Raw genomic sequence first — 26,088 nt, 5'->3', positions numbered from 1 at the left:
GTGAGAGATGATAAAAAAAAAAAAAAAAAATGAATGCACCCATTACATTTTACAGAAAAAACTTCAGATGCGTGGTCTACCTGGCCATTCCTTTTCCTTTTCCTCGAGTCAAGTCCCTTAGCAAAAGGTTCCCGACCTGCACCCTCCAACATAGATGGCTCATCTTGATCACCAGCACCGCTAAGCTCGGCTTCATCAGAATCATTACCTGACCCACCACTGCGTTGTTTAGATTCGTCATGAGATCTCACATGGCTCTGACTTCTCTCATCCTTTGGTGGTCTCCCTCCAGCAGCCCCATGCTCAACAGACAAAGAAACATCCTTGGAAACTTCACCAACACTCGGTTCATTCTTTTTAGACTGCCCGCCAGACACGGATTTCAACCCACTCCCAGCAAAAGCCTCCTGCGTCCCTTGCATCACCCCCCCGGCCCCAGAAAAAAGACCCATAGATTCAGGAACCGCAAAAGGATTAAACATATCACTAAAATTCCCACCATTGAAGCATGAGAACCTAGCAGCACGCTCAATGAACGCAGAATCCGCTGGGAACTGAGGTAACCTCTGCGGAAGCATTGCAGGTGCATTTGGCAAGAAAATGTCTCCTTTCAACATTGAACTCGTAGGATTCCAACCCATATCAAATGTTTTATCAATACTTCTTAGGGCGACAGGATCTCCTTTTCTCCCAAACGTGTCTGAAGTATTTTTCTGGACACCATTGTCACAAAATCTCAGGTTTTCTGAATTGGCGTGGTGGTCCCAAATGGTTGGGCCAAATGCATCCACCATTGAAGTAGATGAACAAGAAGAAGATCCAATAAGGTCTCCTTTGCTAACAGCCATCGGATTTACCTTGGGAGCCAAACCGATAGATGTATTCGTGAGATTGGCACCGCCAAATCCCCAGTCTGACACACTAGGTGCATAGTTCATAGGATCCTCGTTCCTATTTTCTAACTCAAATTTATCTTTGTCACCCATATCTACTTCCTTTACAGGAATGCCAAAAGCAACCAGTGGCAAATGCCTTTTTCTTCCAATGAATTTCAAACAGCCAGAAATTGGAAAATCTAACAAAAATTTCGGAACTTGACCATCCCGAGTAAGAGGCTAGTTGCCCAATCCTAGACGAACCAAAGACCAAAGCCAAGAAGGCAGGGGGAGCAGAAGAGGAAAAAATCAAATCTGATGGAGAACTAATCAATCTAGAGATATATATTCACTAACAACCATACAAACTGGCTTCAATTAAAATCATGTAATTCGAAACCTACAATAAAAGAATCTTCACATTGATCTTCAGATATTCCCCAAAAGCTCAATCCATCCAGAAGAGAGAATATCAAGCAAGTGAAACTAACAAGAAGGAAACAGCTTAGAAGAAGACCCAGAAAGAAAAGAACAAGAAAGACTCAAGAATGTGAGCTCAAAAACGCAAAAGCACTGAAAAAGCAGTAAAGATCGCACAACTTTAAAAGCTACCGTTTCCAAAGCTACCACGGAACTTGGAAGTACCAAATTACACGAAGGAAGCCCAACCAGGAAATAGAAACTAAAAAAGATAGTTCAAAGGAGAGCTGAGAAAAGGTGTGTGGAAGCAGTCAATTGTACAGATACATCGATTTCAGCATAATAAATAATCATTCAAACCCTAGTCAGAGCAGAAACCCAGCTTTGAGCAGGGAGAGGCCAGCTAAAAGTGACAAGGGAAAAATACCCAATTCAGATTCCGAGCTACTTTTGGTACTCTGCCCGCCATTCAAGCTTTACAGACCCAACTTTTATTGAATTGGGGTTTTGTTTGTTCAACCCTTCCTGTCTTTTTAGCTCAGAAATCCTGCTGGACACTGTCACAGCCTAGAGAGAGAGGGGGAAAGAGAGAGACATATTAAAAGCAAAGTCTTGGACAGAGAAAGACTGAAAAAGGCAGTACAAGGAGAAATTTAAGGAGAAACTTCTCATTCAGAGAAAATAATAAATAAGGAGAAACTTCTCAAAAAACAAAAAAGGTGAAAGAAATTTAAGGAGATGGGTTTTTTCGAAAGAAAGAGAGAAGAAGGAGTAATGGCAAAGGTCCTGCATTTATACTCACGCTTGCATAAAAAACAGAGCTCTCTATGATTAACCACCGTCACTGCTTAACCTTACTTTTTTTTCTTTATTTATTTTTTCTTTTCAAAAATACTTTTCTTTCACAACTCGTATGGTATTTATCTGCTCTTCTCAGTAGTTTATTTGTTAAACTTTATATGATTTTCTAACTAGCGTTGCCAACTTCCAATTCATTTTAGGGTTCTTCCCTTTTTACTGCATTGTCGTCCTTCCCTTCCCTTAGCCCAAAAATCAGAAAGCACTACTTCATTATTCTTTCGCCACACCTTGTTGAGAGCAAGAGCATCAGATCTAAGATTTAAAATGAGTGAGACAAACATATATATAGATATATATATAAAGAAATACTTGAAGTGAGCAAGAGAGAAGAAAATGGGTAATCTCTGCAAGTAATTAAGAAACTTAGCTTAATGAGTCGAGCAGTGCAGAACAGTGCTTTTTATTTTGTGGGGAGATCTAACGTATTTGATTATGATATCTTGACCGTCTTATCTATCACACATGTTGCTGATATTGATTCTCGGGTAACAGTTGCTGCATTATCGATGTCAGAGAAAGCATACTTTTCTTTTTTTTTTTTAACTTCCTAAACATTTTTCGTTAGTTCTCCTCAAGACTTGCGGGTTGTTTGGATTGAGAATCTCTTCTCAATTTATTTCATCGTATTTAATTATTATAATTTTTTTAAAATTATAAATAAAGTGTAAAATCATAATCGAATTTGTCCAAAATATTTAAGTTGATTAAAATAAATATATTTTATTATCGAATAACATTTTCTTACAAAAATGGTGTTACAGTAATTCCAACAAGATTTTATAAAATAAAATCATAAATTGATACAACTTTATGTAATATGTTATATATATACTTTACAATAGAAATAACTTTATAATCTAATATATTATATAAAATTATGTCAATTTATAAATTTATTTTTATAAGATTTTCTTTTATGACCAGGCAATTTCTCTTCTTACAATCTCAACGATACGTCCTTGCTCATGGTATAATCTTTCTAGTTCCTATGGTATTCTATGGTCATTCAAGAGGATATTCCAAACTTGTGTCCTAGAATTAAAATCTTTGTACTTGGTTTCTCCAAGTCCCAATCGTTTTGATAATTGATACACACTTTATAGATGGGACCGTAGTAGTTTGTTTGAAACCTTGTCTTTATTGTTGGCCATGTCTTCTATATGTTAATGTTCTTGTATGTTTCTTGTTCTTTTGTTCTTGTTCTTGTCTTTTTTTTTTTTTTTAATTTTTAATTTTATTTTATTTTCATATGTAGTGCAAAACCATAATGTCATTTTGGCATTTTAAAAAATGTTTAATATAAGATTAACGATTTGATAATTCAAAGAGAAATGCTTCAACTAAAGAAATTTAAAAAAATTTAATTTACAAACTAACATAATTTTATGTGATACATCATATTATTTTACAATAAAAATAATTTTATAATATAATATATTATATCAAATCACTTCAATTTATTTATTTTTTGCCAAAATATTTATATCCAATTCGGAAAGTACCAAGAAGTAATTAAATTGAAGGGCTTTCATCATCCACTGAATTCCAGTTTGACCCACCAGTTTTAAGCACTTCTTTTCTTTATTTATGCACCTATTAAACCTCGAGATCATTCATTCAAAAACTGTTATTTAAAAGAAAATCAGCCAAAAATAAAAAAATAAAAAATAAAAAAACCGATAGATATTATTTAAAAATTAAATAAAAAAATAAGAGATAGTACGGTGAACTTATTTTAATTATTATTATTATTTTTTTTTTACTATCTTTATGATGGACTGCCCCTTTTTCTCTTTCTCTCATGTCATTATTAGTTGGCATCGGGACTTACAATTCCAAAGACCCAAGCTTTTATAATAATGAAATCTCTTCCACACTTCCTTTTAAAACTCTCCAATTATATTTGAGCCTTTCTTTCAAAAAAATAAAAAAATAAAAAATAAAAATTATATTCGAGCCTTAGAAAATTGGTCATGCACAAATTATTCAGGTCTATGGCTATGGGTCTCCTATTTTTTTATAATTAAATATTAAAAAAAACCCAATATTCCCTTACGTTTGTGTAAAAAAAAAAAAAAAAAAAAAGTGGTACAAGGATGCAGTCCAAAGGAAAAGGAAAGGAGAACAGAACCTGCCACTCATTTAAGGGTTAAATAAATGGGGGCATTGTAATTAGATTCCTTGGTACACTTTTTGTGCACTTAAAATAATTGGAAGGCCCCAAGAACTTGGCAAATGGGGTATTGACACATGTAATGTTGTGTCGTTTTAGGAGAGTTATTGAGTGGTGTCATGTATGTAAACGACAAAAAAAGATTAATTAAAGTAGCTTAGGAATTTGAGATTAGTGGTGAGGGTTGGTTGATGGCAATGGGCAATGGGCAATGGGCATGGCTTGGCTCTTCTTTTGGGAAAGCTAAATCCAAACAAACCAAATCCCATCCATTGCAACTTGGAATATATAGGAGAGTTTGGGGAATTCGAGATCTTTTTAACCACAGCTTATGAATTCTTTTAACCTAAATCAAAGTCTGCACCATTGATGATCATTCTCTGATCTCTCTCTCTCTCTCCATCAACTTGTTATTTTAATCAACTAGGCTTTAGTCATGAGCTCTCATCAATTAAAAGGATGCACTTTGGGGACTTTAAATTTTATCAACTACTATCTGTACTTACAAAGTTGTTTGAAAACAAAAACTTAGGTTTTTGACATTTTAAGCTGTTGTAGTTTAAGAACGGATCTATAAAAGTATTTAAAATATAGAAATATTTTAACCACAAAGAAGTTTTATAAAAATAAATTCATAAAATGACATGATTGGATGCGGTATGTTAGATTGTAAAGTTATTTTTATTATAAAGTAGATCTAATGTATCATAAGAAGTCATGCAGTTTATAAGTTTATTTTTGTGTGATCTTTCTGTAGCTATTGTCGTATTAATAAGTGTGATTGAGGATGATAAGATTTAAGATAAATAATAGTATTATTTTTTAAGAAAAAAAAATATTTAAACTATGAGCTTGTTAAGTTGTGAATAGAAAAAGAAAAGCAATTGAATGTGAAACATGAACTTCAAGATGCTAAATCAATTGCATTAATATCAAGGGTATGAAAGAGGCGTATATATGGTACCTTATCGTACCTTAAACTTCACAGCTAGCTCATAGGTTTGACTTGGTAATGCTTGCTTAAACTGTTTTTGATTGGTACAGCTCAAGTTATTAACTTGATGCAAAGATCTTGAAGGTTAGAGAAGAAGATTGCCATTTGAGTCTACAAAAACGCATAAATAATATGAAAACGGGAGTAGCAGCAGATAGCACGCCCTATATAGGAAGGGCACTCCACTCCACTCCATGACAGTAACATTTTAACGAACTGAATAAACAAAGACATCACTTTCCAACTATCTCCGACACTTTTTCATCAATGTTTTCTTTTCAGAATTGTAATACATATATTCTGTGTGTTCGCTTTTTGGTTGTAACAAACACACACACACACGCACACATATATATATGTTTATATTACTAATCTGGAGTTATCTTGCTCATGTGTTCACAAATCTGCAATTTCTCCTAACTTCTCCAGTGATAAAGCTATCAGAATTTGTAATATTTCCCATTTTTGTCATTGAATCCGAGAACTGGTGGAAGAATGCAATTGCATCTTCTGCATACTTTTTCACGAGCTCCTTTGTTCCCATTGCAAACACACTTGAGTACATTTCTTGGTCTGAGTTTAGAAGCCCCTCCCCTTTCAACAGAATATGGTAGAACGAATTGTCGAAAAGGTTAGGACTAACATAGTCCATGGCTGATATGTTATTGTCGGATCCTCCAATTGGTGGGCAGATGGATTTCAATTTGCTGAGGTTTGAATCAGAGATTGGATCATGCCCTGAAGTTGCTTTCAAGTCTCCATAAATCCTTGCTCTGAAACTGGCACATCGTGCCACGCCTATAGTGTGTGCTCCTGTAGATTACAAGCACCAGAAACAACCTTAGTCCATAAGAGAACAGTATGATGCCATGAGCAATGCGCTGATCTTTAAAATTTTATCATCTGTGTCAGCCACTCAAAATATATTAGTTAGCAAACATGACTGGTCTCAGGATTTAGAAACCAGTTCTCGAGATTTCTATATTGAAGAGCTCTTTCCCATTCAGAGGGGACGAACCTGCAAGAGCTACCATGTCTGTGACCGAGAGGCCTTGATAAAGAAACTTATAAATTATAGAGAGAAGCCCCTCATCTGCTGTAGGAATATTCGTGTTTGCCAAAGCATAACCTGCGGTTACAGAATCCTTTCTTCCTAGAGGAACATCCCAGTAAGGTCCACCAACCTGCAAACAACCAAAGGATTGCAATAATGGGGAAAATAAAAAACAGAGGTGTCAATGTTTTAACGTTTTGACATGCATGCTAGAAGCAATTTATAGTATTCTTCGTACCAGGATCACAGCATCTCTTGCAGCAATGGTGAGAATATCTGCACAAGAAACAATCCCTGGGCACTCTGACTCAAGCTTGTTCTTGATCCTATCAATGATTCCGAAACCTTTTAAAGAGTTTATGTTGGGGGAGCTTTCTTCTCCCCTTGTAATGTAATTGTGTCATCGAGCAAAATCGATCCATCGCATCCCTGTGGCAATTGCACTCAAATGTTAGCCATACATGCATGCAATTTTGGCAAATTTGAACAGTTTTCAGGGGAAAAAAAAAAACATGAACAATTTAAGATAATAGAATATTGAAATATGTCACTTGGTGTAAAACCATGCCAATGAATATAATGGGATAAAGATGTTGACCTGAACGAAACAGTCATGGAAATGTAATCGGACTATCGAGGCTGCGTTACGTGGGTCGGCTAGCACTGCACATTCCATCTCTTTCTTGACAGTTTCAAGCACAGTTGGACAAGTGGATGTATAATAATCCAGAGTTAGAGGAGGATCACTTGCATGCAGTCTGTTTCCAAGGACGAAGAAAATCAGAAGCATGAATTGCAGAAGAAGGGGCTTTGAATGAAGGGAAATTAGTGCCATTTTTTGCTGTTTTCAATTTTCTTAGATGATTGGAGATGGGTGAGACTGATGAGATATATATATATATATATATATATATATATATATTTATATATATATAAGTGCCAAGGAAAGAAGGAAAATGGAAGTTTGTACCTTGTGTTTTTGCATGGCCACTTTGAGTATTTTGAATGGAGAAGCCTGGAAGTCAAGAGAGGATGCAACTAACATGGGCTGGTTGGTGGGTACTCCATAAACCAAAAGTTGAGGTAAAGTTGAATGACTTGTGCTCGCCACCTCATAAATAACTTATAAACATTTGGGGGCAAGTCACCAAACTGATAACAGCTAATGTTTACTGCTACAACTCTTCAAAAGATACTTGTCTTGTCCTAGGCTCTTAAATTAAACAGTAAATCAGCCCCTTATGGGGAAAACCATCTTAAAGTGACAAGGCTGGTTGGATGGTCCACTTTTCACAGATTAGGTTCAACCATAATGCTTTTTCTATACAGAAATGTGGTCCTCTGCTAATGTTTACTTCTTTTGGGTACTAGTTTTGGCTGATAAATGGAATTCAGATGTGCAATTTCTGGTACAGGATGTGACTATCTGATGCTATCCACGGGAAACTTCCATTCATATTGTTTGTCACGAAAAGCTAGCCCCTTAAATTCCATGTCATGAATGTGAAATACAGGTTGATCATTTTGTAACTTTTATCTTCCGCAACAATGCTTTTTCCCAAATTCTTGCCTTCTTTCTACAGTAGAAAGTCTAGAACGGTTAAGAATACAATATATATATATATATATTTTTAGAAGTTGGATACTTTTTAGGCTCCAAATCCAACTGCAAGAGAGCCCAGGATCATGCGGCCCAGAATGCAGTGGAGAAAAGCTATTGATTGTGAAGGTCAAAGTTCAGCTTGAGAAATGGGGTCAAAACACCATTCAAAAGCAACAGAATTTATTGTCAAATCAACATAAAACAACAAAAAGTGCGTGGTCTTAAGTTTTGATTGGTTAATAGAATCTCCCGTTGCTAGTTTTATTTCGAGACCGAAAAGGCTTAAGATGCCAGTAGATGGGGTGCGGGCCTATGAGAACGTCCGAGCTCGGCTCATGTACAAGGGAAATGAGCTCGAGCTCGGTTCCGTTAACGAGCCAAGCTCAAGTTCGACTCGAGCTCGGTTCGTAAAGGCAAAATTTTTTTGACTAAAATTAATAATATAAAATTAAAATAAATGCATCAGTAAAATAAGCAAATTAAATACAAATTTACATCATGAAACCTTCAAAAGTATTATGGCTATGGACCTATGGTACATTAAATGACATTTTACATCCTAATTGAACAACTGAATCAAAAAATACTTAACAACAATAAATTATGAAATAAGATACATCAAAACAAAAAACGGGCTATAAAATTACTGAAGTCCTCAGTCTTCATGAATGGAGTCAGAAATCTTGACATTGTTGCCTTGCATACACTAATACAATAAAAACTTTAAGCTTATTTTTAATCCCTTGCTCAAGTATTGTTAACTTAGTAATACTGTCAATGGATGTTTGACAGAAAATGCAAAACTTAATTTGCCTAAAAACTCAATGTCATATCTCTAACACAGTTACACAATACAATTATATAAGCAATATCATAAATAAATATGTGCATTAGAGATTCAGACAAGTTGAAATCTGAAATCACCATGACAGAAATCAGCAAGTTTCCAAAATCAGATAGAAATATGTGCATCAGGGATTCAAACAAGTTACCAAATGCAGTTACTAAAGAAGTTATCGAAACAGCGAGTATGCAATAGGCAATAGGCAATAGGCATGACTTATATCAGCTAGATAACAAACTATGAGGTAGACAAGTTGACATCTTCAATAGGCATAGACTAATAAAACAAGCAGTTACCAGCCACAAGAACAATCGAATCTGCCAACCAGCAGGCAGCAATATGCAAATTTGCAATACTCAATAGGCATACACTAATACCACAAGTAGTTATCAAATAAGTTACCAAAGAAGTTACAAATTCACAACAAGTTACCAAAGTTCAACAAAATCAACCAGACAAAATTAAAAAGACAACAGCAGTTACCAAAATAAGTTCACAACAAGTTATCAAAGTTCAACAAAATTAGCTAGACAAAATTAAACAAACAATTGCAGTTACCAAAAAAAGTTCACTACAAATTACCAAAGTTCAACAAAATCAGCCAGACAAGTGTAGTTACCAAAACAAATTCACAACAAATTACCAAAGTTTAACAAAATCAGCCAAACAACTGCAAATTGCAGTTACCAAACTTCAACAAAATCACAATGACAGGAAGTTACTAAACTTCTACAAAATATGAGTTCACCATGACAGAAGTCAGCGTGAGCAAGTTTCCAAACTTGAACAAAACCACCATGACAACCTGCACACACTAATACAGTAATAAACATTTTTATTCCTTTACATCATTACTCAAGTACTTTTAACTTAGTAATATTGTCAATAGATGTTTACAATGCAAAATTTAATTTGTCATTTAAAGATATTTAGGAAATCTGAATGGTGAGGAGTTAGGACTTAGAAATTACTTGAACTATCGTGACTCATATCATCCCAAACAAAATTAGATAGAACAACCAAACTGTCCAAATATTACAAAATAAATTGTCCAAATATCAGATAGCAAATTATAATTATATAGATTAAACAATACAGACCAGATAAAACAACCAAACTACCCAAATGCTCCATAGATTAAACATGATAAAATGTGGAAATATTAGTTTCATTTGAATCTGAGTCTGTATAGGCCTATGGCTTTGGCAAAAGAATCTGAGTTTCTGATGGAACATCCTTCTATTGACAAGGAAAAAAATAATAGTTAGTATTTTTGTAAATAATAGCAAGTATAACATAGTAAAATAGTAACATGCAATTAAAATAAATGTAACACTTATGGAATTACTTGATGATCTTTTAAGCCTATATAATACTCTAACCCAATCAGACCCACATAATAACATTTGGACAGTTTCAGTTGACAATGAAGCTCGATAAAGATCAATGACTCTGCCTCATGCGCTGAATATTGATTATGAGCTAACTGTGGTAATTGGTGTAACCAATATATCTCGGGCCAATTTGGACAAAGTTCGAAAATTAAGAGTATATATATATACTCTCCTTTAAACAATTGTCCAGTTCTTATTTACTAGGCTGCATTGTATCAACACTTATAACAAAAGATTTAAATAATGATTGGTCACTCTGCATCTCCCAACATTTGAGGAATAACTGGATATGTTTATTCGAGCATTTTCCTGCTCTCTTTGTGCCTCAAGAGTCGAATTGTATTCATGAATATTCTCATCATATAACTCATGCAACACTTGAGAGACGTGATCAATATTCTTAGAAGAATCCTGTTCTTGATAAATTAAAGGAAAACAAAATTAGATCATGATCATTTTGAATCTAGGGTCTAACACTGTAGCTATTACCATCAATAGATTACACTCCTCCCAATATTTCTCAAACTTAGCATTCATTTTCCTTACTATTGATTTCATGTATTCATTCTCATCTCTACTCTTCTTACCTAAGATGTCCTTTCATTCTTCACACTTCAAAAAGAAATAAGTTTACTGTTGGGTAATCACTTTTGGATACAATATTGGTTACTTCATTGAAAATAGTAAGTAGTTGACAAACATTTTCAACTTGCCCCCACTCTTCAATAGTTGGAACTCATTCAAAACTACTATCTCTATCACCATATCTATGAAAAACTTATTTGAACTGATTTGCAGCATCCAACATTAAGTATGTGCTGTTCCATCTTTTAGGCACATCTGAAATTAGTTTCTTTGAGGGCAATTGCAACTGTTTTGCAATTTAATTAAACAGTTTTAGCCTACTCTCTAATGCTACCAAATATTTTATATCATCTCTCACACAATCATCAATCTCCATAATCTCTCTAAGTCTATATTGCACAAGTAAATTAGTTATATGCGCATAACAACGTATATGAAACAATTTCTCTCCTACAGACAATGTTTTCTTCAATCTAAAATCATCTTTCAAGAACCTAATGGCAACATCATTAAAAATTGCATTGTCAACAGTAATTGAACTAATTTTATTCTTAATTCACCAACCTTGGAAACACTTTTCTAAAGCATCAACAATAAAAATGTCAGTATGTGGAGGTAACACATTATAAAAGTTCAACACATTCATTTGAAGATGCCAACCAGTATCTATAAAATGACATGTCACTACTATATATGAAAGTTTTTGACAAGAAGTCTACATGTCAGTTGTGATATGAACTTTGTTAATAGGTTTAAGCAAATCCTTTAACTTTGTCTTTTCCGTCTCAGAAGTTATCATGCATTAATTCTTTGCAGCAGTTCGAGACATTTTTTCCAAATATGGAGTGTTTGCACTCATGAATTTATTAAATACTACATGTTCAATTAAAGAAAATGGATATTCATGGTAAAGTATCATATAAGAGGCAACCTCTCGGACCATACTACGATCATAGGTAAAGTTTGAGACAATGAAATCACCATTTGTCTCCTTAGACTCAACTGTTAATACTTTCTGTTTTTTCTTAAACCCCATGTATGGCAAACATGTTAGCAAGTGCCTATGTAGTGTAGTTGAAAAAATTGATCAAAATGCTTTAAACAAAGTTTTACACCACTTACATTGAGGCTGTTTAGTCTCATCTCATTCAAGTTCGACAAAATCATTCCATGCAACGAAAGTCATCTTTCTCTTTTTTCTTTCATTGGCTACCGTTTGAACTTCTGTTGGGCCCTCGATAAAGACAGTATTAGAGGCCTCAGTATTTGCAATGTCTCCATCATCATCAGATATAGGCTCTACTAAGCTAATCTTAATAGAGTTTTCATTTTCATACTTCTCCATTCGATCAACCAAATTCATACGATCATTGATTTGCTAGGGTCTAATATTTTCTAAACACAAAACCGGAAATAAAAAATATGCATATAAACATTGACCATAGAAGTTATATTAATCAACTAAAATGAAAACAACCTTGTCTTGATGGCTTAAGGTGCCTCCAAAAGCAATGATACTAAAATATGTTAAAGTCAAAAACATTTGACTCTAATAGTTTTGCCTTGGCAGCCGTGCCTTGATGGCTCAATGTACTTCTAAAAGGCAAGGCTGATACAGTTGATATGATCAACTAAAAGATGTTAGAGTCAAATAATTTTGATTCGAACAGTTTCAGTATACTCTTGCCTTGGTGGCTCGATGTGCCTCCAAAAGCAAGGCACCTCAACAACATAAATATAGAACAGATTAGATAAAGAAAGAACACAATTTCATAAACACACAACACCATTTCATAGATGAAGTAAGAACCAAATATGATAATTTATAATCTACCAAAACAGGTTCAGGAAAATATATTTAAATACTTGAAGTAAGAACATAAACACATAATAGATTGTAAAAGATTAATCAATCAAGACAATGTTAAAGATGACATAATTAAATAGTTGAAGCAAGAACCATATATGATAATTTATAATCAACCAAAACAGATTCAAGAAAGCATATTTAAATACTTGGAGTAAGAATATAAACACCGAACAGATTGTAAAAGATTAATCAATCAAGACATGTTAAATATGATATAATTAAATAGTTGAAGCAAGAACCATATATGATAATTTATAATCAACCAAAATAGGCTCAAGAAAACATATTTAAATAATTGGAGTAAGAACATAAACATAGAACAGATTGTAAAAGATTAATCAACCAAGACATGAACAATAAACACATAACATATTGAATAATACATCGTTCAATAATTAAGGCCAAAATCACCATATGATCAGATTAATTAACCAAAACATGAATAATAAAATTATTTTAATTAGTTCGAGTAAGAACATAAAGCATCATTAAATAGCAAATAACTTGAGAGAATTCACACCGAACTGGAAATTTGCTTCAAGCACAGATCTAAGATCTGTAGGTAAGCTCTTTAGAATGTTTTTTCCACAATTTTCAGATATGAAATATAAAACTCGAAGCAGGAGAATGTAAAATTGTAAACAATAGCAAAATCAATATAGGATGAAGTTAACAGTCTAAGGCCTTAACAGGGCATATTCTGCAATTACAAAATAAAAAAATTACTAAAGCATAAACTTATCAATCAAACTAATTGATATTGGACAATCACAAAACTACAAAAGCATGCATAGACGACTGGTGAATGGTGATTTATGGCAGAACAATGTCACACCACTAACCACTTAGGAGTTCGGCGTACATTGATTAGATCTAGATCTACAATGTAACAACTAACAATACTACAATTTACAATATATAAAGAGTTAGGATAGAAGTAGAACCAGAATGAATCCTCGAAAATACTCAGATAAAACTATAACTAGATAAGATCAATTAAATCTACCAAGTTCCTAAATCCCAACCAAATGCTTAGAAACAGGAAAATAACCAGGGTAATCGACTCATAGACGGACGAATCGACGAACCAGAGAACCACGAACCATAGAATCAGAGATTACAGCCCTAATTGGGAGTCATAAATGCATGTATTTAATGACCCATTTGTCGAGGACCTGCTGTGATCTCAGAGGCTGATATTACAACTACGACTCCCCAAAAATATATTCGCTGGCTACAAGCAACTGCTAGGGTTTCTCGCAGTCGTAACTGGTATCGCAAGATTCACAATAGAAGCCCATCGAGTTCTTGAATCTTGATGGCTACAAGCCTTCAAGAATCAAGAGGTTTCATTCCATGGCAATCGTGACTCGTGAGGTAAGCGACAACGCCGTTGAAGCTTAGGAGGCTAGCGTTACGTGATGGCTTTGAGAGAATAAGTGAAGAAGTGTGAAATAGCTGAAGGAGAAATGAGATGCAAGTAGGGCTGAAAGTTAATTGGTTCAAACTGAACCAAACCCAGTCCGGAGTGGACCGAAAAAAGTCTTGGTCGGTTTATATCCTAGGAAACTAAGGGTTTCGGTCTTTGGTAGGATTGGGGGGGGGGGTTTTCGGATCGGACCGACCGAAAATATAAAATTAATTTTTAATTAAATATATATTTATATAATAATTATGTAATACATTATGTAATTTTCATCTAACTTACCCCATGTACAATATAAAATTTTAAATATGTAATTACAAATTTACAAATTAATATTATATTAATTGTATATTACCTATTAACCTATCATCAATTCACCATTAAGTAATTACTAAAATCTACATCTATCTAAGGTTATTAGATAACTTTTTTTTTAAAATATTTAAGTTGTAAGTAAATATAAAGCAATTAAAAATAACTAATGTAAATTGTAATTAACTTATGTATGACATGAATATCAATTAACTAACCTATCACTAATTCACACCATTAACTAATTACTAGCATCTACATCTATGACCTAAGTTGCAAGTAAATATAAAGCATGTATGGATGTATGGATAATTAAATTATCTATGCTTATTGCTTCATATACAAGATGTTAAAAGTTGTATATAACTCATTATGTATTAACTTAAAACTATCATAAAATATAATATATTGACATACTCTAAGTTAGTAATAAAGTAACAATTAACATCATCAATATAATTATAACTAAACTAAATCACTATAACTATAATTATAAATTTATAACTAAATCAATGTAAGTCTATAACTATAAGTCAATATATAATATTAATATCACAATGACTAATGAGTACTAGTAATTACTATATCACTATGACTCTATGAGTCTATGACCGTATATTACTATTAGTATAGTATAGTCCATAATTTAGTATCAATGTATTATTACACAATATATAATATATATATTCCATAATATATAACATATATATTATTAGTATCATTATATAATTATAATATATATATATACACTATATGTAGTAGTAACACTATTAGAGTATAATATATAGTATTATCATTAATTATTATTTTAATGAGTTAAAAAGAATAATCAACATTAACTAGTTTACATAATTTTACTACTTTAAATAATTTTTTTAATTAATTTATGTGCCAAAAAGATAAAAGAATCATTTTATCTTCTATATCATTTTTCCATTTATCTGACTCATGATGAAGAAGGGCCTCCATTAAATTAGTTTTAAATTTAAGTTAGTTTTGAATTAGTTTTATTATATATATACTCTTATTTATCTATTTTAGTCAGTTATTTTAAAGTGTTTTATCTCTACCATTGAATCTAGGTTAAAAATCCTAGATGATGAATGGCCTAGATTAAATACTTTAAAGAAAACTCTAGATCCCTCATTTTCCCTTCTTCCCTCTCCTCTCCCCTCCAGCCGCACCGCTGCATCCCAGACCGCTGCGAGAGCCGCTCATCTCCGACGACATCATCAGCTCCTCCTCACTGGCCAGATCTCCTCCCCTAGATCCCGATGCACCCCCTCTCTCTCTCCCTTGCATGCTCTCTCTCGCGGCTTCCCCACGTCGCCGCCGCATACCAGACCAAGAGAGCCGCTCGTCGCCGACGGCATGGTACTCGCCACTCTCTCTCGTCGACAACATCATCTTAGCTCTCTCTCTCAACGCTCGTCTGCACATCACTGCCGCATCCCAAATTTACAATATCTGTGTATTTTTTATTTGATGGGAGAAATCTTTTATTTTTTTTAACTAATTTACAATATTTGTGCAAAACATCAAATGACGCCATTTTGTTTTTGTGATTTATTTGATTGATAATTCATTGTGGGGTTCCTAAATTGCTTCCTGAAAGCTAAAACTATATCATAATGTTGAAATGTCTAGATGTTTTGCTCTTGGGATTTGATTTGATTTTATTGATTTCTAGAAGGCATGGACAGAATGTGACCGATCGGACTGTCCCAAATGGGACAGGACCAAATTGGTCCTTATGTATTTCGGTCTTGTCCCGGGTGGGTTCAGTCCACAAAACCTCCTTAAGACCGACCGGACTGGACCGAATTCACCGCTAGATGCAAGTGGGCGGGGGCAGCTAGGGTTTCATAACATTCATTGTGAATCAACGGCTCATATTTGGATATAAAGATCCAAAGGCCTCAATAACTCCAAATGTCACACATTACACATCTTATATGCTATAAAACTATATTAATATGTAAGTTGTAACACATGTTATATACTATAAAGTTATATTTATTATATACTATAATAATAAAAATATATATTTATACTGTATACATATATAAGTATATAACATTGTCTAATTTTATATTTTATCAAACATTATAATTTATTACTCATAATATAATATTATAGTTCTATTATATACTAATACTATAATACTATTATACTAATATGATAAGGAGATGGTGTAAGTTGTAAATTTATAATGTTATATATTATGTAAGACTATACTATTAATAAATTAATAATACTATATATTTATTAATACACCACTAATACTGATACACCACCATATGTATATAATAATACTAATATGATATGTTAATATTATCCATCATCATACATAGCAACATATACTAATATCTTATGCTAATATACCACCACCTTTCTTTCATATTAATGTTAGTATATTAGCATATCAGTATATCATACACCACCATACATTAGTAATAGTATATGAATGTATCATCTTTCTAACACCACTAATATATTAACATACATATACTATTACTAATATCAATATACCATCTTTCTAACATACATATGCTAACATATATATATATATATATATATATATATATATATATATAATATGGACCATATGGTGTAATTTGTAAACTTATAATGTTATATATTTATTGGACTCATGTAATCACCATAACTTCTAGTTCTATAAGACTAGAAGTTAATATTATAAATTTATATATAGTATATGTAGTGGACTATAAGTCTATAAGAATCTATATACATAATTATGAATACTATAAATTATATATATATATATATATATATCTAACTTTTGGCTATTATATATATTGTATTATATATGTATAAATATATATGAGTCGAGCTCACGAGTTGACGAACATTAATCAAGCCGGCCAAGCTTTATACGAGTTTATATTGTTTAATAATCAAGCCTAATTTTATATTTACGGACGGCCCATTTAATATTCGATTCCAGTCGATTTCAAGTTTAAACAAGTACTTGAATTCAAGCTGTCTGTTGACTAGTCTATTCATTTTACATCCCTATATGCACCCACTTTTTCGCCATTAATTTTGAAACAGGCATTTATGCTGGTGGGAAGGAAAATTTTGGAACAGGCATTTATGCTGGTGGGAAGGAAGCCAATTGATACAAAACACGTACATTTAATGCAAAATTCCCCTGGCCGGAAACTGTACGTTAGGGAATAAATTCAAAGGTCCAATAGAAAACTACAACTCAAAAAGAGCGTTTTCTGCATTAATATGAAGGAAAAATAGTAAGAAAGAATTGGAAGTCAACTTACATCACCAACCAAGCAACTCAGTCAAATTAACCCATCCATGGACACATCAGACCAAAAGAAGGTAGAGAACTACAGTTACAGCAACGTTCCTCAGCAATAATTGAAGGCATTTTAAATTTCACAACTGCCAGCAGGATCAAGTCTTTCAATACAAGCATTAGACTTTCAAGCTACTGTCAACTTTCGTACAATAAATCACTTCTCAGCCAGTGCACTTGAACTTATGGCAGCAAGTTGCATAGGTACAATCTCGGATAAAGAATAAAACTTTTCACCAATTTCTACCCTATAACCTGCTTCCATATCCAATCTTCATATCAACAAACAACCCTTTTAATTGAAAGGGAAGTTCTCTGACCAAAAAGTATCTCAATTTAGCAAAATGATCATATGGAGGTAAAGCTAGCTGTTCTCCTCTGCAGGGGAAATTGTAAAAAAGTCTCTCAATATAAGCAAGATGGGAACTAAAAGTAATCTACAGACAGCACGCATATAAAACATACCCATCCCATGATCATTACATAGTGGTCATAGATTTTGTTCCTAGGTCAGTCTTCATGCTCGTCTTCACCTTCAGAATCTGTATAACCACAATATTTAAATAAATTCTAGAATTGGGACATTATGGTATCCAAAAAATTATAAACATAAGAGTAAAACTTAAGTTTAGTTCAAATGGTCAAGTTCATCTAAAATTTCGTCAGATTATTAATAACAAAAGTTAATGCACATACATTCACTTTACAAAACCACTTAAGCAACAGTAGTTAATGCACATACATTCACTTTACAAAACCACTTAAGCAACAATAGTTAATGCACATACATTCACTTTACAAAACCACTTCAGCAACATAGATTTCACTCACCAGATCGAACATCGTCACCAAGCTGACCTCTCGCTTGGATTTGATTAACAAGCATCCGGTACATCAACACCCACCAATAAATATGAAGAACAAGCAAGCAGAATAGAAGAGTATTGAACACGTAGTAATAAATTGGTCCATCCACTTGATGTTTTTCCTGGTCCAAGGTCAGGATAACTTCGTAGCTGTAGTAAAGCGTAAAAGCCAAAGTTATCATTTTTTTTAGGCATAATTCTTTAGAAACAGCATTTTCCCTTTTTTGAGAAATTAAGATTTTTTTTTTCTCCCTCTTTCTGAAGGGTGACTGTCTAGTGTAATGGTAAAATCCTCAGCCTTCCATGCCTTAAGAGCACGTATGCATGAGTCCAATTTTTGGCAGCCACTCATTCTCTATGATGCTATCAATGTTTGTAACTAAAAAGTATTTAAATAATGGAGTTTACAATGACCACTTGATCTTGAGAACCTGGCAAAAGATAAATCTGTAGAAAGCTAAGGAAATGTAAACAAATTTAATGCTAATATGTAGGGGATAAATTAGACGAACCTAGTACTCCAAAGGACCCAGAATGGATAGTACAAGAGGCGAAGTAAGATCCAGGACAAAACAAATAGAATAAACGCAAAGCTAGCTATCCTTTCAGCACCACTGTATTTGGACATCTTCCCTACCTCCAGAAATACATCACTGGCATCATGAAGAGCCAAAACAACTGCACCAACACGGGCAAACCTACAAGAAATAGGGGAGAAACAGGTTATTGTATACAATCTAAATATCCAACATATCTGCACCACTACAAGCACTTGGAGCCACATTTTATTCTACATCGGTATCAGAAGTAACAGACTTATGACTTCACGACTTCAAGAAGTTGCATCCTTTATGATTTCTGGAAATATTTTGGCAGTGATGTTGAATCCTAGGAATTGTGATTAACAGACCATGACCAAGCTGCAAACAGAACACCATCAAAACATACCTAAAAATGTAAGATAGCACGATGAGAATGAGGGTTGCAACATGATGGCCCATGGACACCCCAAAGTCGGAACGCCTTGTTTCCCAGAAAATCAAAGCAAATATGGAGTATGTATAAAAGCCAGCAGTAAACATGTACAATCCCTTCAATTTCAACCTGAAAACCACTAATTAGTCACCGTTGACTAAATAATTACATGAATAGATCGAAGCCAATGTGAACGCTGCATTGAACAACCACAAGTATATTGAGCAAGTATGATTACAGAAGCCTTACTTAATTTTTTGGTCAGGCCAAACCTGATCTCCCGGCCCTACCCAAAAGCATCTTGTGTTTGTAAACCAAGGCTCATTATAAATTACATATAAAGCGAGAAGCTCCGCTGAGAGATAATAAATGCATTTCCATGCTGACTCCTTAAATTTTCTTATCTTCTTCTTTTTCTCGCTTGCCTCAACATCCAGCATCTCATGTCCCTTTCCAAAAATCAATTGATTTGCCATTTTCTGCAACATACACATTCATTTCAGACACCAAAAGGAAATCTTGGACAATGTAAGGGGAAAGAAAAGAACAGAGAGAGGAAAAAGAAACAAGCAAAGATACCAACAGAACAAAAGCAGTCTCATGCACAAGTCCTTTACATGAATATGTCCATAGGTTTTGGAGAAAACATAAAAATAAGGTTAAACTGAGGAAGCAATGGAAAGCCGGGCTGTACACCCACTTTTGTTGTTTTCTAAGCATTAGCTCCAAGTTGTAACTCGTACAAATACAATTGAGCCATGTTCCAGCTTCAAAAATTTTGTGGCATAAACTTAGTGAGGTGAACTAAAAGAAGAATGACCAAGGTTAACTGAAGGTTAAATTTAATGTATCTCAAGTTACATTAATGGCTCAATGCTCAATTCAGTGTATTGGCCGTCATAGTATAAGTATGACCTATCACATTCCCTTGGAAAGATAAAAGAAAATTAATCCCATGCATATAAAATGTATACCATCAAAATTCAGAACTTTCCAGCATACAGCATAGGTAAACAAGCATATGGAGCTGCCTTTCGCATAATCAAGAAGAAGAAGAAGAATGAACTACACAAAGTTACTAGGCACATTAATCAATATGAAGAGGTGTTTGTGGAGCATGTTGCTCCCTACCAAATCCTGCATTTACTAATTCATTTGATAAGTTAAAACTTAATAATTGACAAAAGGGGACAGCATTTACTAGTTGATAACCCTAGTAATAGTAGAATCAGGAGGCCTAATGACAAGGCAAAACTAAACCAAGTCATACTAAATTTATATTTTAAAACAAGGACTTCCAGGACTAACGAAATAGTTAGAACTGATGGCCAAAAGAACGAAAGAAGGGTGACCATGCCCATCATAATCAATTGCTAAAAAATATGGAATAACAAAAAAGCATACAACCAAGCGTTTACAGCTATAACAAAAACTTCACAAATAATACTGAAATATCACATTATTCAGCTAGTATTCAATAACCAAGCATGCATATATAAAAACACAAATCTAACCACAACCCAAACGAATGAAAAGAAAAGCTATATGGATCAATGAAAAATACTTTATAAATAATATAATTGCAAAAATTCTATTATCAAGCCACTAAAGTGCTTACATGTTATATTTTGATTTAGAAGATAAATTTTAAAACTTAAATTTTACAAATCAAATCTTACCCGACATGATGCTCTAAATAGAATAACTCTACGCAAGAAGCAAACAGATTGATAACAGAGCTAACAACCCGACAAATCCCAAGGAAATAAACCAAAGATAGGTGAACTCCACTGGAGCTTTTATGAGCACATATGTATACGAGAGAGTACCTCGAAGATGAATCTATCGAGGAAAAAACGAACAGAGGGGAAAAACAGAGCAAAGAAGGGAAGGACTGTGAAATCCTCATATGCTGGGTACGATTCCAGATCCCAATCGCTGGGCCTGACGATTTCGATCAAACCCATATCGGATATTCCTTCCGAGGATCCAAACTTTCTTGGGAAACAAACGAGTGACTACCTGTGGATCACATATGCAAGCAGAGACATGCGTCCCTGTAGCAAAGAAGTCGCCCAGTTAAACCTTTTTGATTGGTTGGGGAGATTTTGATTCCCTAATAATGCTCTTAATATTTGTTGAAATTCCTGAATTGCCATTGCCTTTTGGGTTGACGGAATTTTTAAATTTTTTAAACAGTTGCAACTTGCAACTTGTCACGTGATAGTGGGCTGTGTTGGGCCGGCTGCATGGGTGCTGGGGCTTAGGAGTTGACGGTTTCGTGTACAACCCACTTGGGGGGCGCTTCTTAAATAATAATATGATTGCCTTCAACTCAACTACCTTGATTTTCTTTGCTCAAATCATTTTTAAGGTGGTTTGGCTTGTACCAGTTTATTGGTCCAGACAGTAGACTAGGGTGCCGTTTTGATTTGAAGATAAGTTGAGATGAATTGAGATAGGTTATGAATAGTAGTGAGATGGATTGTGAATAGTAGTAAAATTTATAAGTTAAAGTTGATGAATACTAATAAATAGTAGTGAGATAAGTTGAGATGAGTTGAAATAAATTGAGATGAGTTGCGAATACAAACTTCTCCTAGGTCATCTTCAGTTATTTTTATGAATAATTCTGTTTCATCCGTCATTATTTACTACCTTATACTCCACACTTTATAAAAAATACCTCACATCTTATGAAAAAAAAGACTGTCAGGTATGAAATGTGAGGGTGAATAGTGACTGATGTATAACAAAACTCTATTTTTATAGAGAAAAATATTACATAGAAGCTTTAGACCACTCACATCTATCTAATCAATATATGATTTGTCATTTTTATCATTCTATTTTAATATTTAAATATGTGTGTATTTAAATAAAATAATAAAAATAACAAATTACATATTGATTAGACAGAAGTGTGTGCTGTAAAACTGTCAAGCTTTCTTATAATATTTCTCTTTTATATAAACTTGAAGTTGTTTCGAGTACATTTGTATTGCATTTAAATGGTTGGATCAAGAGGGAAGGATTTAGATTTGAATTTGGGTCCTTAAATGGTTGAATTTAGGCATCCACTTTATGTTTTTCTTTTAGATTGGATTAAAAGAAAAAGTGCGTTAGTCCGGAGTTGGGAAGTATTTATAATAACGAGCATTTAATGTGGGGGAAGTCATGCATGTTACAATAACTTCTACCCCTTTTTGCGGCGGTTTACTGAAACATTTGGACCAATATTAATTGTTGAAACGAAAAACCATCGCAACTTTATTAGCAGCCATACAAGGTTGTTCATGGTTATAAACATCCTTTTTAAGGCGATTCCGAGGTTGTTGCTTTAGGACTCCAACACACAAAGAGCATAATTTCGGAGTTTGGATTAGAACATTTTCCCTATTATTAAAGAAACACGTACACCATGTTTTGAAGGACACAAATTGGTCATCAGCTTGCAAAGCCTCTTACCAAAGGAAAATGCTACTTGAGTCAATAAAAATTATCGATAAAAGTAACCATTAGTAAATTGATATTTTTAAAATTTTTTTAAAGATATATAAAAAATGATTGAAATAAAAGAAAAAAAATGCATTTACATTTATCGGTCAAATTTCATCAGTTCATCGTCGGTCCCGTAGCATTACCCCTTACCAAATATAAATATCTCTCACCCCACAAACAAAAAAAAAAAAAACTTCATTATTTCATTAGTTGCATTATTATTCTTCTGTCTCTATCTTTTTATCAAAATAAATAAGAAAATATTACCACCTAATTTTAAATTGATTACAATTTAGTTGACGGTAGTGGATTTTTATTTTTTATTTTGTTATTTCTTTTATCTTTGTTTGCTTAGTTATGTATTAACACTGTAACATATTATCAAGTTCCATTATTTACAAGTCAGTGTAAATGCACTACTTGCTATATATGGAACCTATAATTACAATTATAAAAAAATTATTACAGCTATAAAACAAATTAAAATATCAATATTTTTTTTTTTTATATTTATGCTAGTTGATGTAGAAAGTTTCCCTGTTAATAGTGTATTTGGTATGTTAATAAACGAGTTTGTAGGTTAATTTTTTTCCAACAACGTATAGGGTTTATCGTGTAAAGAATCTTAATTTTATATACAGAAATGGTTTATCTCATCTCATCTTATCATTATAATTTTCTCAAATTTTTACATAAAATATAATAAGCAATTCAACTTTTTCAAATATAAAAATAATAATAATATTAAAAAAATAATATTCTAATAATATTTTATTCAACTTTTATCTAAAACCATCTCATCTCATCTCACTATCCAAACATGGCCTAAGTAGAGACGATAGTGAAATTTCATCAATGACAATGTCATTTAAAAATGTTGTTTATATTTACAATTTATTCACATAACTATACGTGCTGATATGTAGCTATTAAAATAGTGAGAATTTTGACAATTCAAAATTTAAATTTAAAAAGAAAAAAAATTGATAAAATGAGACGGATACTCAATATGTATAATATTGTACATATATGTAATACTACTCATGTCATTTAGCAATGATAATTTTGTCGCAAAATAGCTTCATAGTTGGTAGCAAAAAGTTAATTTTTGCCTTTCTGTTAGGCCACACTCGTCTCTAATTATTCAGTATTGGAGACCAATCACTGTTGCAATTCCTTCCCATTTATTTATTTTATTTTTTTAAAATTTTGCCATCGGTCGATGAACGTGTCATTCTTGTGTGGAGTGGTGTATCTCACTCTTGTAGTTCCTTACTACATATATGGTGGATAAGATATGTGAGGTGAGAGATGGTTGAGGATCCATCAACGTCTCTCTCAACCAAAGAATCTTGCATCTTATGCTACAAAAGTACTATTATTTCTTGCTAATTAATAAACTTACCTATTTAATTAATTTAACCACTAAAATCTTAAAAAAAATATATATATATATGGAACCGTTGGTTTTTCAACTTAGAAATGATTAAAATATTTGATGTAAAGTAAAAATAATGTGAATCATTACCATTGTTTAGTGTATCGGTTCGATTATCTAGATTTAAATAAAAATGTGTCTTGATACTTGAACCAATATATGCTTCTTAGGGATAGTTTTAACCGTTTCTCAACCAAACAAAGGGTTGTGTACTTTGGTGAATTAGAAACATTTTCAATGTATTCTCTAATATTTGAGAAGTTGTGACTTCTCAAAAGTGCTCTTTCATTTAAGTTGTGACTTTTCACAAGTACCATTTCATTTATGTAATGTGATTTTTCACATGTACCATTTCATTTAAATAAGTTGTGACTTTTCACAAGTACTTTTTCATTCTCTATAAATAGAGAACCCCACCCACAAATTCATTAACTCTAAATTCTCTACAAAAATTAGAGAAACACTTCTTCATTCTTTTTGTCTTTCTTTCTTTGGGCTTTGTCTATTTTATATCGGGTTCGAGGATCTCCTTTTGTGTGCATCGACGAGAAGATTAATAGGAACCGATGTTGTTGTATCTTAAGAATAGACTGTCAAGAAGCCTAGTGCATGCTTAAATTTGGAGGCGGCAGAATTTACTCTAAGGAAAGCATCTATCACAACGTGCCTCAACATCGGGTTCTCTCTTTCAGTTTTGTTCTTGTTGTCTTACATATTCCCTAGTTTACAAAGCGTTTCAAAATATATTCCCAACATGATCCCACATTCTACTTTCTTGATCAACAAATTATGTTGCATTATTGAATATTATACACGTGTTTATATAGATATATCTGTCATGTAATTTTATTAATAGCCATCACTTATAACTGAAAAATATTACGAGAACAAGATATATTCATCTGGAGACTCCTTTTAGCTTCATTGAACGCTTAGATTTGTTCACTTTAAACAGCCAACACCAATGCTGAAGCAAATCTAAAGCTAACCATGTGATCCCCCAAAATATTTGAATATGTGTAGATGATGAGTCTCTCATGGCCGGGAAGGGGAGTTGTACTGTGTTCAAGCTAGGCAGCATCGATGAATTACAGAGACACTAATAAAACAAATGGTCATCATTGAAATAACAGTGAGCAGTCCAGGAGGAAACAAATCTTTAATTGTTTTGGTCTTTTTCCTCTGTTCTTTTTTCTACTTGCCCTACACATGTGATTCACTGCAACACAAAGTTCAGGACGGACAAAGAGCCAGAAGCAACGTGGTCAAGCTAGCCAAGGCAGAACCTCGAGTATACCTGTACCGAGTCTGAAAGTTCCTACAGAGTACAGGCACTACTGGATCAAAGAAAAGAAAATATGCTTGTCCATGTACAAGTAAATCACACACATCAACATGTTTACTCTTACCATTTAGATTGTGGTTGATACATGTTAAAAGCAAACAGTAAATGCAAAATGATGATGCAAATATTACCCATTACATGTCATAATGTATAATTATTAAAAGAGAACTGACAATGAGTTCAATTCACATGCTGCTCAGAACCCAAGAGCA

General features: G+C 33.2%; 3 protein-coding genes across 3 annotated transcripts in view; all 3 read right to left on the bottom strand.

Moving 5' to 3' along the window:
- The window catches only part of LOC121254421 (transcription factor bHLH49), a 29,966-nt gene that overhangs the window by 3,254 nt on the left and 624 nt on the right, over window positions 1-26,088 (bottom strand). Inside the window, exon 2 of the mRNA XM_041154468.1 lies at window positions 81-1,038. Within this exon, the coding sequence (XP_041010402.1) occupies window positions 81-986 (906 nt within the window). The 5' untranslated portion in view covers window positions 987-1,038. The remainder of the gene's footprint in view (window positions 1-80; window positions 1,039-26,088) is intronic.
- Window positions 5,452-7,257, bottom strand: LOC121254434 (peroxidase 11). Its single transcript, XM_041154484.1, is given in 5 exon segments — window positions 5,452-6,136; window positions 6,342-6,507; window positions 6,616-6,749; window positions 6,752-6,806; window positions 6,976-7,257. Coding segments are annotated over 5 exon segments (1,017 nt in total). The 5' UTR covers window positions 7,213-7,257; the 3' UTR covers window positions 5,452-5,711.
- LOC121254435 (ceramide synthase 1 LOH3-like) lies at window positions 17,641-21,686 on the bottom strand. Its single transcript, XM_041154485.1, has 7 exons — window positions 21,422-21,686; window positions 19,842-20,071; window positions 19,566-19,721; window positions 19,130-19,315; window positions 18,583-18,767; window positions 18,217-18,293; window positions 17,641-18,129 (listed from the first exon to the last, which is right to left on the bottom strand). The coding sequence occupies exons 1-6, from the start codon at window positions 21,557-21,559 to the stop codon at window positions 18,262-18,264; spliced, it is 927 nt and encodes a 308-aa protein (XP_041010419.1). The 5' UTR covers window positions 21,560-21,686; the 3' UTR covers window positions 17,641-18,129; window positions 18,217-18,261.

Source organism: Juglans microcarpa x Juglans regia, chromosome 3D, assembly GCF_004785595.1.
Source record: "Juglans microcarpa x Juglans regia isolate MS1-56 chromosome 3D, Jm3101_v1.0, whole genome shotgun sequence".
Taxonomy (NCBI): domain Eukaryota; kingdom Viridiplantae; phylum Streptophyta; class Magnoliopsida; order Fagales; family Juglandaceae; genus Juglans; species Juglans microcarpa x Juglans regia.
The sequence above is the reverse complement of the archived record's forward strand: the minus strand, read 5'-3'. Positions and strand labels throughout refer to the sequence as shown.